This window comes from Cyphomyrmex costatus, unplaced genomic scaffold, assembly GCF_001594065.2.
Source record: "Cyphomyrmex costatus isolate MS0001 unplaced genomic scaffold, Ccosl1.0 scaffold452, whole genome shotgun sequence".
Taxonomy (NCBI): Eukaryota; Metazoa; Arthropoda; class Insecta; order Hymenoptera; family Formicidae; genus Cyphomyrmex; species Cyphomyrmex costatus.
In genome coordinates, this window is record NW_017278768.1 from 59,392 (window position 1) to 76,879 (window position 17,488).

General features: G+C 32.0%; 2 protein-coding genes across 2 annotated transcripts in view; both read right to left on the bottom strand.

The window, feature by feature from the left end:
* Positions 1-665: 665 nt before the first annotated feature.
* On the bottom strand, positions 666-13,131 carry LOC108777633 (uncharacterized; the record flags this gene model as incomplete). The annotated part of the gene is made up of 8 exons (XM_018544571.1): positions 666-2,598; positions 2,722-3,108; positions 9,295-9,446; positions 9,534-9,676; positions 10,192-10,627; positions 11,048-11,864; positions 12,091-12,989; positions 13,066-13,131. Coding segments are annotated over 8 exons (4,728 nt in total), but the record flags the coding sequence as incomplete, so codon positions are not given.
* Positions 13,132-13,203: 72 nt separating this feature from the next.
* Positions 13,204-17,488, bottom strand: part of LOC108777636 (cytochrome c oxidase assembly factor 6 homolog) — a 17,755-nt gene continuing 13,470 nt past the window's right edge. Inside the window, exons 2-3 of the mRNA XM_018544574.1 lie at positions 14,613-14,754; positions 13,204-13,380 (exon numbers count right to left, since the gene is read on the bottom strand). Coding sequence (XP_018400076.1) covers positions 13,348-13,380; positions 14,613-14,753 — 174 coding nt within the window. The 5' untranslated portion in view covers position 14,754 and the 3' untranslated portion in view covers positions 13,204-13,347. The remainder of the gene's footprint in view (positions 13,381-14,612; positions 14,755-17,488) is intronic.

Below are 17,488 nucleotides of genomic sequence, written 5' to 3' on the forward strand. Positions count from 1 at the left end.
AACGCGCTATAAAATTGCATATTCAAATTGCTAGAAATTTCCAAAAATTAACGAATTAATTATAGACAAAATTAAAGATAATTATAATGTTTGAGAGAATAATCATAAGGAATTTTCTTTTTATTATTAATAATCATTCTAAAATCGATTTAGAAAGATAATATTTATCTTTTTTGTTTTATTTTTAATTAATTTTTTATTTGGGTTTTATTATATTCATATGTACATAAAGCTCAATGTTTAAAAAAATTACTTAAAGAAATTATTCATATAAATAATTCTATACAAACGATATATTTTATTTTTATGAGTAAATAAAATAAAGGTTTGATTTTCAATTTATTTAAATATTTCCATAAATGGAATTTTTAAATAATAAAATGAATTAAGTGAACCTTATTCAGCTCAGGTATCTTAGAATTTTGTATCAATGACGCAAACTTTCAATATAAAATTTTAGCCGGATATATTGCCGGATACTAATGATATCCAGCTATCCGACTGGATAGTAAAAAAAAATACTGGATATTTTCCGGATATCCGGTGCATCCTTATCAACATAGATCTACGTTATGTTGCTCCGACAGATCATAATTCTTTTTGCATAATAATTTTGAAGCAGTTAAATATGCATAATACTATTTAATATATATACCTCAGTCTCGCGTAGTTTTCAAAAAGCTTTCTTATTTTAAAACTTAATACCAAACCAATTAATAACTTTATAAGTTTGTAAAAAGGGGGGGGAGCATGAATAGATGAAAATTATACTATTTCCACTGCTGTATAACGATATCTCGCTTCTGCACCATATAATCAATCTCTTTCAAATATAAAATTACTCGCAAATCATCGTAGCTAAAGCCAGCTTCTTCCTGCAATTTCCTAAAGCGTCTCGTTTCTATCGCGTGTATAACATCCGAATAATTTTTACGGCTACTACGATCTTTGTTTGCAGAATCGTAAAGGAAGCATATGTTTAAAAACTTGGATTCCTCTTTATGAAAAATACTATCGTTATGATGAAACGGATTTTCGATCATCATGTTAGAATCATCATTTTGGACAGCATGTGTGAAATATTGTATAAACTCTATGCTGTTATCAACAATATGATAACGAATAACATCTGATAAAAATCGTTGGTACACTATTTCCTCGTGTTGCCATTTTTGATGCAAGATAGGACCAATATATTTGCATAATACATGCGTTTGCAATAATGTCGATATAATCTCGCGTATTTCGGTGATTTCGTCCTTCAGCAGAATCAAACAGCATCGCATAATTATTAACTTATTATCGTTCTTTAGTCGTGCGAAACGATGCAAGACGAGCTCGAGGTATTCTACCGCTATCAACCGTACGGACTGTTTCTCATCCAAACATATATCGGACACATGCAACAATATCTCGTTTATCAGCGTTTCGCGTTTAGAAAATGCTAAGATCAATGAATTCTTCACGCGAGTTATATTTGAATTCACAGCTATCTCTACCTTATTAAACTTCTCTATTATCTCATCAAATTCCAGCTTGTTAGTCTCCAAACTAGTGTGTCTTATAGTTCTCAATGTAAACGTTATTATTTCATCGAGAAGTAACTGATGATAATTGCTTTTTATTGATGTCAAATACTTGAGAATAAATTCCAATAAAGGGGCACAATGCGACAGACTTTTTAAAAATTCAATGCCTTGTTCGGTACAACCCAAATTCAGAATATTGCATATCGCTGTTTGTTCGACATCATCAAATTTTGATCCAAATGTTTTAAAATATGCTACGAGTAGCTGCTCGCAATATCCAACGAATTGAAAAAATCCTGGTTGGATTTTTTGCGACGATACTACACTTTCAGTTATTGGTAAATTGTAATGAAAAGATTGTGTATCTGTGAAGTGCGTATGAGGGGATGCTTCCTGTAGAAATAATGTTTCCAAAATATAACACGGTTGTGCAACTTTTTTATGTATGCGTATATTATTCCACGTCTTTATTATGTTGAAGTATCGACTATTTCCAAGATTTCCGGTCCAATAGACTTTGCCATAGTCTTCTTTTATCTCGTGTACGAGACTACGTGTATCATGAATAAACTTTTCTCTTAAATATTTACAAGTTAATAAATATCCATGCGACATATTATTGTCATGACTTGAAAGAATCTTCTGTCTGATCGCTTTTATCTCGGAATTGGCTTTATTGAAAGGCGTGAGAGCCGTGTATGCTTTTGCAGCCAATTGTCTGACGTGTATCATCGGATTACCGAGAAAAATGACCAACAAATGTTTGAATTTTGTTGTAAATATTCTCGCGGGATAATCGACAAGATCGCAGCCGCTCATCGACAGCTTTGACAACACAATGAGCGTGTGTACGACGCTAGAATAAGATCGCAATGCTGTATTTGAAGTTCCACGTATTTTCGAGACATCTTGAAGTTGTGCCCACATATGATTCGTCAATATTGGATAGTGTGTGATAAAGTGATTGACGGAGTAACCATCACCGAAATCGAATACCTCATCACCTTTCCTGGTGCACTGTCCCACCAATCTCGGCACCACCGCACCGTACAGTTGCAAACTCGCGTTTCTATACACAAATGCATTTTATATAATAAAAACAAGTGAGTATTAAAAGAAATATTCAAAAAATATCCGAAATATAATGAATAAAAATAAAGAAGGTTAAATTAACAAAAGGGCATTGCCTTACCTCACAATCCAAACATCGGATTCCATGTATTTGAAACACGTTAAGCAAATATCTTCCATATATGGAACCAATTGCGCGTGGATTTCTTTGTCAGCTACTAATGCACGCAGGAAATGCAAGCGTTTCGCCCACGGTGAGTCTTCTCCGGTCTCGACATTTCTAACAGTGGTCATAGAGAAGTTTTTCAACGAGTGCAATAATGTCTTTACTGCAAAATGCACTGTAGGTCGATTGTTCCGATTATCACTGACGACTAATTTGTGAAACATAATCGATAATCCAGCACCTCGTCGTGTTAAATGCAACGATTTTCTCGTATCTTCTTCTAACAAATACGTCAAATATACTTTTGGTAGCTCAGAGTATTTCTCTTTGTTATACAAACATCTAAAACAAATAAATTGAAGATTTGAAGGACTCTTTTATATAATAATAATTAATACGTTAAACAGGGCGAATAAGAGTCAAATTACAATTTTAAATCTAAATCTGATAATTTATTCTAATATTATATATTGCGAAGAATATCACGTAATTATTTGGCGTTTCGTCCCGGTTTCCACTACTGAACTCATCAGTAAGGCATTGTAGTGGAAGCCTACCTTATACGCCTTGGTAATTAGTTATTAAATCAAGATTCTATATAAAGAGATATACGCGTGTCTTAGCACTTGAGAGAATTTACGAATATCGATAGATCTCTGATGGCGAGTCGACGTAGTGATATTCTTCGCAATATTTCTTCAAAGTAAGAAATAACGTTTTATTAATATATATAGTCCCCCCAAAATTGCGCGCCGAACAATTGTCGGACTTGCAAGAGTCCTCCAAATCTTCAATTTATTTGTTTTCAAACCGCAGGCTGTAACAATGCGGATAATACATTAAGTCTTTTCATTAAATTAAATTAACAGTTTCTAGTTGCGTTTCAAGACCGAAATCCTTCGGCGCGCAAATATTTAGGAGGGGGGATATTTCAGATGATTAGAGTTGCGTTGCAAGACCGAAATCCTTTCGGCGCGCAATAATTAGGGAGAGGGGACATTTAGAAATCAGATTATTAGAGTTGCGTTGCAAGTCCGACAATTGTTCGGCGCGCAATTTTGGGGGGGACTATATATATTAATAGAACATTATTTCCTACTTTGAAGAAATATTGCAAAGAATATCACTACGTCGACTCGCCATCAGAGGTCTATCGATATTCGCAAATTCTCGCAAGTGCTAAGACACGCGTATATCTCTTTATATAGAATCTCGATTTAATAACTTACCAAGGCGTATAAGGTAGGCTTCCACTACAATGCCTTACTGATGAGTCCAGTAGTGGAAACCGGGACGAAACGCCAAATAATTACGTGATATTCTTCGCAATATATAATATTAGAATAAATTATCAGATTTAAATTTAAAATTGTAATTTGACTCTTATTCGCCCTGTTTAACGTATTAATTATTATCATCTAAAACAATTTTTTATTTAAATATAATTATTTAAGGAATTATTATGAGAACAATTATTATAAGAAATAATTTTATTTAATTAGTTATTACATTGTTACTATATACATATATATGTATATAGACGAAGGCAAGTAATAAGTTCTTAGAAAATCTGTCAGAGCTAGAGCACTCGCAATGTCATGTCACATTACTTTTTGACAAGTAACATCTTTCAGCTGATTACTGTCAAATTTGTAGTGGAATTTATCGAGAGGTTTCATTTCTGTAGACGATTAAAACGAACAACCTTTGTATTTTTTGCAAAATGGAAAAAAAATGAATTTCGTGCAGCGATCAAACATCTACATATGAAAGGTTTAACGCCGAAAGAAATTAAAGCCGAGTTGGATAATATTTATAGCACATCTGCACCAGCGTTTGCGACTGTATACAATTGGGTGAATGAATTTAAACGTGGTCGTACATTCACATGTGATACACCTCGTTCGGGACGTCCAATTGAGACTGTTACGCCAGAAATCATCGATTAAGTCCACGATATTGTTTTGACTGATCGACGAGTGAAAGTACGCAAGCTTGTTGAGGCCACAGGCATATCACATGGAACAGTGATTTCAATTTGCACGAATAATTAGATATAAAAAAGCTATCGGCAAGATGGGTGTCGCGTTTGCTCATTGTGGACCATAAGTGTGACGATTTCAAAACAATGTTTGGAGATATGTTTCTCGTTTGGAACGTAATCCAGATGAATTTCTGCGTCGATTTATTACTGTGGACGAAACATGAATCCATTACTTCACACCCAAGACGAAGGATCAAAACAATGGACTTCACCAGGTGAACCAGCTCCGAAGAAGGCGAAGACCGTGAAGTCGGCCGCCGGAAAGGTGATGGCCACAGTTTTTTGGGATGCACGCGATATAATTCATATCGATTACCTCCGTCGAAACAAACGATCAATGGTGATTACTACGCAGTCTTGGACCGTTTCAACATTTTAAAGAAAAAATGTCCCCATTTGGTGAAGAAGAAAGTGCTCTTTCATCATGCAAGAAATGCATGACACACGTGCCCGGTCAAATACCGATAGCCAAATTCAATGAATTCCGCTACGAATTGCTTCCCCATCCAACATATTCGCCAGATTTAACCTCCTGCGACTATTTCCTGTTTACAAACCTGAAGAAATGATTTGGAGGAAAGAGATTCATCACCAGAGAGCAGCTCATCGCCGAAACAGAGGCTTATTTTGAAGGGTTAGACAAATCATATTATTCGAACAGCTTGAAGAAGTTGGAGAATCGTTGGATCAAGTGGATCGAGCTGAAAGGAGATTATGTTGAGAAATAAAAATAAATCGATCAAACAAAATGTGTTTTACTATGTTTTTCTAAAAACTTATTAACTTGCCCTCGTGTATACACGCACGCACGCACGTACGCACGCACGCACGCACGCACGCACGCACGCGCACACAGACAAACAAATAGGCAGACAGACAGACACGTGAGCAACTTAAAAAGTTTCTTAAGTCAGAAAGAAAACAACATTTTTCGGAAAAGTTTCATTTTATTTTTCAATATAATCTTCTTTTAATTCAATACACTTAGTCCAGCGGTGCTGGACTCCAATTTTTTCAAGCCGTCCAAAAAGTATGATGGCTGAAACTACAAAACAGACGTTTGTGGCGGCGATGACCTCCTCATTTGACGCGAATTTCTTTCCTCTTCGGGTTTGGAAACAAAAAGAAGTCGCATGGGATTAAATCTGGAGAGTATGGTGGATGAGGCAGCAATTCGTATCGTAATTCGATCAATTTTGCGGTGACAATTGCGGATGAATGGGACGGTGCGTAGTCGTAATGGAACAACACTTTTTTCTTAGCCAAATGAAGGCGTTTTTTCTTCAATTCTTTATTGAATCGGTCCAGCAAGTTGGTGTAGTATTTTACCGTTTTCCCCTTTTCTAAGTAGTCCATGTGGATGATATGTTTAGAATCCTAAAAAATGGTGGCCATGATTGGCTTCCCAGCCGATGGAACTGACTTGGCTTTTTTCGGAGCCGATTCACCAGACGAAGTCCATTTCTTCGATTATTGTTTTATTTCGGGTATGAATGGTGAATCCATGTTTTGTCCACGATCACATATTGACGAAAAAATTCTCGTGGATTGCGCTTAAACAGATCCAAACACTCCTTATAGAGATAGTCATACGCACGCATTTATTCTCCATCGTAAACAAACGCGGCACCCATCGCGGCACTCATCGCGACGTCAGCTTTCTCATGCCTACCCTGATAGCAAAATGATGCCAAATTGCGCGTAAATTGGCAGCAAACTCGATCAGATCTTGACTACAAAACCGTAGCCATCTGCGTCCGTATTTGGCTATGGATTTGGCGACAACATTTGCTGAAATGTTTTGCAACAGATTGGTGACAAAAACCGAGCAGAGTCTGCTGACATGATTTGAGGTTGACGTTTTTTCAGCAGACGTTGACAGCATGTCAGCAGATTGGTAGCAAAAACCGAACAGACAATATTTGGTAATACCGACTCTGTCTACAATTTGTTGCCAATCTGCAATCGAACATTGTCAGCAGATTCTGCTCCAAATCTGTTTCCGCAGACTTTGCTATCAGGGTAAATAATAGCTGCGTTCAGCAGAAAAATTAGCTTTGCAACTGTTGTAAAATTCTTTAATATGATTGGTTTTTCCTTTAGTTCCTCATTAGATCTAAATGTATGAACTAATCATATTCAAGTATTTTACAACAGTTGCAAAGCTGTTTTCTCTGCTAAACGCAGCCAATATTTTATATCGAGCACTTTATTGACCATTTCTTCGTTGGTAGCAGTTTTCGAGCGTTCACTGTGAGGTTTGTCATCGATGTTGATACGACCACATTTAAATTCGTTTACTTAAAAACTGATTGTTGGTAATGAGTAGATGTGCCATGAACCTCCTGTAATTCTGCTTAAATCTGCGTAGCTGTTTTCCCTTTCGAAAAATAGTATTTTATCACTTCACGAAACTCCTTTTTATCCATTGTTGAAAAAATGTTTAACTTGCTTTGTTTGACTGCTCGTAACCAAATGACTAATGATCACAAATGTTTGAAAATTTGGCAGCAACCATAAAAGATGATGTACTTTTTGGCCATTATGTCTTTTTTGCGATATCTCTGTGTAACTTAAGAAACTTCAAGTTGCCCACATATATATATATATATATATGTATGTATATATACAGGATGTCCGTCCATAAATGTTGGAGCAAATATCTCGTAACTGGTTGAAGTTACAAGAAAGTTTAATAAGAGAGAAATTTGTACGACTCCGAATCAGCTACAAAGTGCATATGCAAAAAATTTTTTTTATACCCGTTGCTTTTTCGAGTTATATAGGTTAACATAGTTTTTTAAATGGATACCTATAATTTTTTTTGCATATTCGTATAATAGGGAGCATTTGCAATCAAAATCATATCTAGTAAAAAATTGCTGCTATGCATCGTTTACGAGATAATCTACATCTTAGGTATCAAAGTAGTAAATTGGATTCTAAATAATTTTGAACGGGGTTTAAAATGTCAAAGAGAGGTTGAAGAAGAAAACAATGTTTCTTTAACCCATAGATTGTTCAAAATTTTGACCATCATGTTCAATACAACATTCAACGCGTTTTATAATATTTCTCATTGTTGACTGCAGCATTTCTACTGTAATGTCTTCAACAGCTGTATTTTATGTCGTAAATTGTCACCATTAAGATAACCATGGAAAAAGAAAGGTCCAATAATTTTCGTTCCGATAATTCCGCATCATACGTTCACCGTAAATCTGCGTTGAAAACCTCTATCTCTTGTCGTATGTGGATTCACATCAGACCAAATATGCATGTTATGTCGGTTTGCCATACCACAATTTGAAAAACATGATTCATCAAACCATAATATTTTTTTAAGAAAATCAATATTATTGCGATAATTAACTCAAAGCCAGTGGCAGAACATTAATCGGCGCTCTGTATCTCCTTCATGTAAAGCTTGCACTAAATTATCACGAAACGGTTTAAAATTGTATTTCTTTAATACAGCTTGCACGTAACTTCTTGATAGTTGTAAATTACGTGCTACTATTTTTATGGATGTACGTATGTTTTCAATAAAACTTAAAATAGCACATTTGTCTCTTTCCCTTGGTCTGTTCTGATTGTACGACGTTGTCTTGTTATCAATCCTGTTCGACGTAATTCATCTTCGACTCGCCGAAATGTACGACCATTTGGTATCCTTCATTCTGAATACTTTTGTTGATAGAGTGTAGCTGAGCTTCATTTTCATTACGCATACTTAAATGCCACATCTCGAGCATACTCGACACACTTTTCACTAATACTAAACATCGTTATTTTTGTAATCTACAATATGATATGTATTCATTGAAAAGACGACTGATTGACTAACAAATACTATACTGAATTTATACAAATACTTTATTTACAACACAAGCAGTCGCGTATTTTGAGTTGAAGGTTAGTGATCCTGTTCGATATAACCGACTTCAAAATATTAGTTTGAATCTTGTTTTTCAAATTGTGATATGGAAAATCAACTTCTTAAAATTCAATACATAAGATGTCGATTATCTCGTAAACGATGCATAACAGTAATTTTTACTACATATGATTTTGATTGCAAATGCTCCCTACTATACGAATATGTAAAAAAAATTATAGGTATCCATTTAAAAAAAATTATGTTAACCTACATAACTCGAAAAAGTAACGAGTATAAAAAAAATTTTTGCATGCACTTTGTAACTGACTCGGAGTCGTACAAATTTCTCTTATTAAACTTTCTTGTAACCAGTTGCGAGATATTTGCTCCAACACTTATGGACGGACACCCTGTATATAATTAAGTTCATTATTAATATTTCTATCTCACATCAAATGGTTGTCTCGATAACATATACTTACTCATAACGTTAAATTATATACATTAATTTATAGTGATATAACTATATAATTAATTTATAAATTATAACATATATTTATAAAATATATAAATATATACATAATAAAGTTCTATTGATAATTACTTGGATAAATTTGCAATAGCTACACCAGCACATTCCACTACGCCTTTATGCCGACACTTCAGTAGTACCATAACGATAATATCTATGGAACATTTTACTTGTGCATTGGACTGTATCAACTTCCCAATTTCACTAGCGATTTCACATGATATCTATGTAAAAATTGTATTTGTTTAATTAATTGTAATAATTATCTTGTAATAATATTAAACTAATTATGGCAAATAAGCGAATAATACCTTTAAGGACATCCAAATACATGATATAAGTACTTGATGTGCAGGTGATAATTGCAATTCATCATAATCAAAATCTTCTATTTCACTGGTTTTTATCTTTTCATCAATAGCTAATCCCATTTCCGCAAACGAGGAAGAATAAACTAAACATGAAATTATTGTACAAAATCAGACATTCAATAGTTAATTATATTTATATTTATCATTTATTAATAGAAGTGATAAAAGTTAAGGAAAAGTGACCAATTTTAATTACATAATCTTTTCATCACACACAATAAAAATTTCTAATTATTATTACTATTAATATAATTATAAGTTATTGATAAATTTTTAAAAACAAGTAAATATAGGCCTAATGACGGTCAAGCAGGATTTTGGTTGCTAATGTAATGTGTGAATTTTATTTACCACGTATGTAGTCCTCTAAATCGCGTGCCGAAATTTTTCCAACATACAACGCAACTCTAATTAACTTCCGATATACGGAAAAATTTCGTCATTAAGCCTATATTTTCTTGTTTTTAAAAATCAACGGTTCAACACATATCGTGATAAATTTTTATTAAGTTCTAATACTTAAAAATGTTTTGTATTTGGTGATGCTAATTATAAAATATAGATCAGATTTTTTAATATTACTTATAAATATTGATACCTGTATTTGATGCTTTGGCAGAAAATATAGATAAAAAAAACTCAACAGCGTCTTTCAAAAGACTGAGAATTTTTTCCATAAATTGTGATGTTAAAACTAAATTCTCTGGGCCACCGCGAAAAGCAACTGCTAATAAAGCAGTCAATACACCATAAAATGGTCTATTTTTGACAATGGCTTTTAAAATATCGCTTTTCATATCTGCTAACTGACATTTAGCTTCATTCAATAGAAATTCTGAATAACTTGAATAAACAAGAATATTATTATATTCATTATCGAAAAATATAGCAGCTGTGTTTTTAAAGACATCGCTCGAATTAGTTGTCTTGTACAAAGGTAACCAATGTGCAATTATTTTTATGAGAATTGCTCCGCTTTCAATTTTGTAGAATTTCGATGAATTACAATGCTCCCACGCACAATTGTAGAGTATCTAAAATCAAAAAATTTTGTTATAGAATATTACACGGAATAAAAGGAACTATTTCAAAATTCAAAATCATAATCAATTTGCTCAATTTTGAATTAGCATTTTTCCATAGAAAAATAAATTTTAATATACAACTTTTACATTTTTTATATTTTAAATATCTTGAAAATTAAGCTATAATTTAAGTTTCCTTTACTATAATCTTAAAGTAAAATATCTAGGATAAAAAACTGCTATTCTTATTTAGTAAAGATTAGTCTGATAGATATTTATTACAATTTTTATATAAGCAAATCTATTGATTTCTAAGAAAAGTTTGCATTGATGAAGAGATATATCCTTCAAAATTTCCTTAACTTATTTTATGTATATGCGAAAGCGTAAAACATTTAAAGAAATACATAAGTATGACAAGCTTCTTACGCATTTTTCTGTGGTCGACAAAGCATCCTTTCCAAAATATTCCAGAATGAGGGTGCTAGCTAGTTGTCTAACATCAATTGCAGAATCTAGCACAAGTCTTAATAACAAAAACAAAGATTCCTTATTGGTAAACCTCCTACAAAGATTCCTTAAACCTCCAAGAAAGATTCCTCTTAATAACCTACTAGAATTATCAGTGGTCTTCAAGTTAATCGCTATAATATTGTGAAGGCATTTTTTATGATGGGTATAGCTCTTGTATAAGTTTTTATTTGTAAAAGAGAGTAAGATCTCATATAAATTTAAAGCGAGAATTTTGCGTTGATAGCACGAGCCAATTTCGAAACAATCCAGGAAGTATTCGTGCAACCAATTCATGAATTCAGAAATAGATTGTATGCAATCGGTTTTAACGTTGACCACTTTCAAGATGTTCGAGCACAGTATCCTAAAATATTTTATTATCCCTTCTCTCATAAGAATCGTTGTGGAATTAGCGTTGAACCACAGAAATTGTTTTATCAGAAAAAATGGATCTGTTTCGTCAATATTGATCAACTCAACAGCGCGATAACAAAGCACTGCAAAAACATTCAAACGAATGATTTCTTTTTTGTTGTCTAAGTGATAATAAATTTCGAACGGTTGCGGCAGTTCTATATGTATTTTAGCGGCCATTCTATGCAGATGCGAACGAAAAAAGTATCCTGGTATATCACAGCATAATTCCCATAAAAATGACAAAATGTTTCTATACATTTCAATTGTCGGTTCGAGCCAGTATGTAAATAATGACTGAAGAGCGTTGTGATCCATACTGTAAAAAAAATTTTCAATGATATATTAATTCTAGAAAGCGTTCTTTTTATTAAAAGAAATCTTGAATTATACAAGACTATTCTATATATTATTAAGAAAGTTTACAGACAATTTTTTGGTATAACTCTCTGCTTAATAGAAACAAAAAAGAATAAATTAAAAGGTTATTATTTATCATTAGGAAAAATTCAGCTTTATGATATATTATTATTCTACAAACTTACTGCTTTCCTGATTCCCAGCGGTTAATAATGAATTTCATAACTTCCCCAAACATTTCCTTCCATTCAACTTCGCTTAGTTTCCTTAAAATCGTCATATAAAGTTTTGTACCGCCGCAACGTAAAGAATTTTTTGTTAAACTATTGCATAATTCAAATAAGAAACACTGCATAGTTTGAACTTTAATATCATGTACTTGTAAAACTTCCGTTAGAATAATATATTTTGTTTCATTTTGCCACGACATGTCTCGAAGACATATCTGATATACATTATCTATAAATGTTTTTTTATGTTTCTGTAACATTATCCGGAGATACATGTTGAAAATTTCTGCATTCTGCTTACATAAATTATTAAGCACATTAGACCAATTGGAGAATATAATAGCTTCCAATTTTTGTTCTAAAATACAATTCTGTTTGTCCCAAAAGCACGCGTCGATCGTATTCTTCAATCTCTTCAACCACACAGACAATACTCTATATCCGAAATAAGTGTATTTCGTATATTTCATACAATTTCTATATATTACATCAAACATGATTAAAAGAGCGTCATATTCAAAGCACGTCTCAAGAACATCTTTCCGATTCATTTGCAAATATCCGTAGGCATTCAGTAACTTGAAGAGCTCGAGATCAGAAACGGTGTATTGCTTCTCGAGAAAACATAAATTGCACGAGTCTAGTTTTTGGAAACCAATTATAATGTCTTTGAGAGAGTGCGAGTCGCATTGCGTCGAAAGCAAAGAGTAGAATGCGTGACACGCTAAAAGAATGCGTTCATTCCCCAATTCGGAATTGTTACTGATTATCTCTATAATGTGCGCTAGAATCGTCTGCCATTCTCTCACACTTTCGCCCGTAGAATCGTGCAAGGGCGCAGTACTTATCAATTTCTGAAAAGAAGTAGACAAGTCATTGTAATCAATTTGCAATGAAATATTTCAATTAAATATTAAAGAAAATACTAACTCGGAAAATCGATACATCGTTTTGACAATTCTGCAATTTTTTTAACACATCGTGTGGTTCCATTTTTCTGCATCAGTGTATTTAGTATTTTATATTCAATAAAAACAAATATTTGCAATTTTTGACTATTTTGTTTGGTTTGTTTTTTTTTTGTGAGTTTCTATTTCGTAATATTGGATAATGTTAAAGTAATGTCTTTAGTTATGTAAGTTTTTATCTACCACTTGAAAATCAAGTGCTGCTTGGCTTTTCTTATTGAACTGCTTCGGCAAATCTGATTTTTCAGAACTTTGCATCCCACCACCAAGACAAATCCTGTAAGTAATAGAGAGTAATCACGTTCTTGTAAAGGATCGATACAGCGATAAGGAACAAAAGGCAATTGATATATAAAGATAATTAAATTATGATTTACATCGCAAAAAAAACTGCGCAACAAAATTTTAAAATTTTTCCCAAAAAAATTGAGTTAAAATATAATATAAAAGCCTGTGATGGAAACAACTAAATTAGAGTTTAGTATATTGAAGATGATATTCTGGAACGTAGAAATTTGAAAGAGAGAATGAATGATTTCAGAGCTTCTGTAAAATACCGGTTAAGGAGAATAGAATGTTGCAATAAAACCATTGTCTTGTGTTATTTTTAAGCACTTTGTTTATTATAATTCAACAAGTGAAAATAACAATATAAAGTCCAAAAACATTCGAATGGATAATGTATGAAATTAATTAATAGTTAATATTAATAGTTCAATCATGACTTGCTATGAATATAGTAAAATCGAAAGATTAGTATCTTATATTTTCTTTGGTTCTTCAGGAACATACCCCCCCGTCTCTATTTGCTCTTTGAACTTCAAGTAATCTCGCTTACGATCAAAATGTTTCACCTGCGTAACAGTGGCATAGAAGACTTGTTAGACAGTAAAAAAAAAAGTTTAATTATCGGTATTAAAAATATACAAAGTAAATATTAAACAAAGTTCTTTAGAAATACAAACCCTATAACAGTCTAGCCTGGATTTTAGTTACTTATATGTAATTTCAAGTGAATTTATATACTAATATGTGTAGTCTTTTCTAAACTACGCACCGAACGATTGTCGGTTTTGAAACGCAACTCTAATAAACTACCGCAGTACTATCACGAATTAAATTAATTAACAATTTAATAATTAATTGATGCTCTTTTGGCATCTTATATCGATGTTAAATTATATTAAAATCTGAAAATAATAATTCTTATTGTGAAAAATATTACCTCGGCCGGAAGTCGATTCAATTTAATTCGTGATAGTTTCTGCGGTAGTTTCTTACAATTAGAGTTGCATGTTTCAAAATCGACAATCATTTGGCGCGCAGTTTAAAAAGGACTACACATATTAGTACATAAATTTACGCGAAATTATATATAAGCAACTAAGATCCAAACTAGATTGTTATAGACTTTGTATTCATATTAGTTATGTTGTTACATTAATGGTCTTTAATTGAATATTGTTCTTTAGAAATGCTGTTGAGAAAAATACTGTTTGTAATACCTACCCATTGAGATGGGCAAAATTTTTCATATTGTTTCCTAAATTCTATACATTCCGTTTGAGATTTGCCTTCATCAAGGCATTGCCAATATTCGTCCCTGCAACTCCAGCACTTTGTACGATCTTCTTTGTTTGGAAAAGACATTCTGTAATGAGAGAATACAAAAAAAGTTATTAAACATACATACATATATATATATCACTCTCTTACTTTAAAAAAGTGACACAATTTAAAAAATTAAATACTGACGAGAATAAGCCATTTACGGTCAAGCTGAATTTCGAATGTTTTTAATATAATTTTCGCGTGAATTTATATACTACATATATAGATCCCTAAATACGCGCCAAAATTATATTAAAAGCATTCAAGATCCAGCTTGACCGTAAATGGCTCATTCTCATCAGTATTTAGTTAAAACTTTCACGGTCCAAATAAGAGTTTGTTTAAAAAATTAAGTTTCTCAGGAAAAAAGAAAAAACTACTTTTCAACTTAATGGAAAATTGACTAATCAAATAATGTCAATAATAAAAGTATTTATATCTACTTTTTATTCTTATATATAGGTAACGTTAAATGTCATTTTTGTTATTTGCATTTCACAGAACTCAAAATACTCACCCTTTTATAATTTAAATTAAATTTTTGAAGTATAATTTCTTATAACGTTCACTTTTGATAATTGATAGGATAATGTTTATACTTAACTCACATTCATGAGAGTAATAACTTAAAAATCATATTTTAAAGTTGTATCATTTTTGAAATAACAAAGCGATACATATGCTTTTAAAAATATGGTATATTCATTTGCTTCCAATTATATTATCACTTGTCTTATGATTGTATTCCTGGTTTTATTTAAATATATAAAGGGAGAAATTTGTATAATATAAATTTTCATTCTATTGATGATTTCATATATGAGGTCTTCATATATTAGATTAACATTTTTTATTAGATAATTATAATAATCTATTATATTTGAGTCGGAATTGGTCCGTTGAGGATGTTTGACGTGTTCCATGTATAACTTTTTATCTCAAGATGTACTTCGATAGTTTTGTAATATTTCTGACATAAGTTTTTTTAAAGAAAAAAATTTTTTTACTGTTTTCTTATTGTGTGACATTTATCATTATGACTATTTTTGTAAATATATGGATTCACGGACCAACTAATATTCTCACGTATAGATTTGTAAAAATTTTTTATTTATATATTTAACTACGCACAAGATTTTCTTATGTATTGATATTTTTCCATAATTATGTACATTTCAACGTAAAGTGTTTCATCTGAAGAGGACCAGATTTGGTGGTCGAAACTAGTAATGTAATTAACATCTGTTTTTTAATCGTTACATTTATGTAAATTTTATAAGTTCATTTTAGAATATATGTATTAATTGTTTGTTAATTTACTTTTCGTTTGACTCTTACAATGCCATTTCCATGTTTATAATGTTTTTAAAGAAAGAGTCCTTTATTTGTTTTATTTTTGTTTATAATAATCTAATTATTATTAATAATTAGAAGTTTTCTATCATTATCAGGAGACGCAGTAGTGTCTCCGGCCATGTTCAAAAACTGAGAGACACTACAAGTCTCTTATCCCGAGCCATCAAAGTCCATTTTTGGGAGGTGCATAACTACTAAAATATAAAAATTTTTGAATCGAACATTATATGTCCTGAAAGGCGCGGCATCGCCACGAGTAATTTGAGCCAAAAAAATTTAAAATCGGTCAAGCCGTTCTGGAGATACAAGCGGTCGAAAAGTGGTGATTTTAATGAAAAATTAAGAAATGTCTCCTTCTCCTTCTTCTTCTCTGTCCGCATTCAAATTTTCTCAAACCGCCATTAAAACTTTTTAACATTCTCTCTCATCTCTACCCCTCTCTTTCGCCGTATTTCACACTTTTTCGTTATTACAACTTTTTAACATTCTCTCTCACCTTTCACTCGCAGCACCACCATCTTCGGCCCACACTGGACCTCCTCCCCGCCCCTTCCCCTCCCCCCACCATCCCTCTCTTTCGCCGTAATTCACTCTTTTTCGTTATATATTACAACTTTTTAACATTCTCTCTCACCTTTCACTCACAGCACCACCATCTTCGACCTAGCGGACCTTAAAATATTAATTTAAAATAAGAACCCGACTGCTGACTGGTATGACGAATATTTAAAATGAGAAATTTTGATAATATTTAATTTTAAAAAACTTTTTATTTTAAAAATTATCTTTTTTACTAAAAACATCTGTTTTAAATTAAAAAAAAATGAAAGTAATAAAGAACGTTTAATTCTTTAAATAATTAAACGTTCCTTATTACATAACTGGCACTTAGTTTTTTGTAGTTTAAAACAGAGTGAAATCCAATTAGTATTTTATCGCAGAATTATTTGAAATGTGATAATTTCTATTAGCAGTTAATTTTAATCATTTAATACTGTAGTAATACATTTAATAATTTTATTTTGTAATACGCGATCGCGTTAACGAATAAATAGTACATTGTGTAACAAGTGTGTGTTACTTGTTTATTGTGCGACTATAGATAATAGTCGCGCTATAGACAATTATAGCACATGAGTTGCACATAGATTTTTTCATCACGAGTGCACTGTGTTAGTAATATATTATACAATTATAAAGTCACACGAGCAAAGCAAGCATGCGACTTATGGGGTGGTGCGTGGGGCGTAGCTCCCCCCAAAAGAAATTAAAATATTTCGTAAATAAATATTTAACAATACAAAATTTTGTATTGCTCATTACTTTTAATTATAATTGTGAAATTATTACAATTTGAAATTAAATTTAAACGTTATTGTAAGTTGAATGATATTTATAGATACTGTATTGTCGTTTTG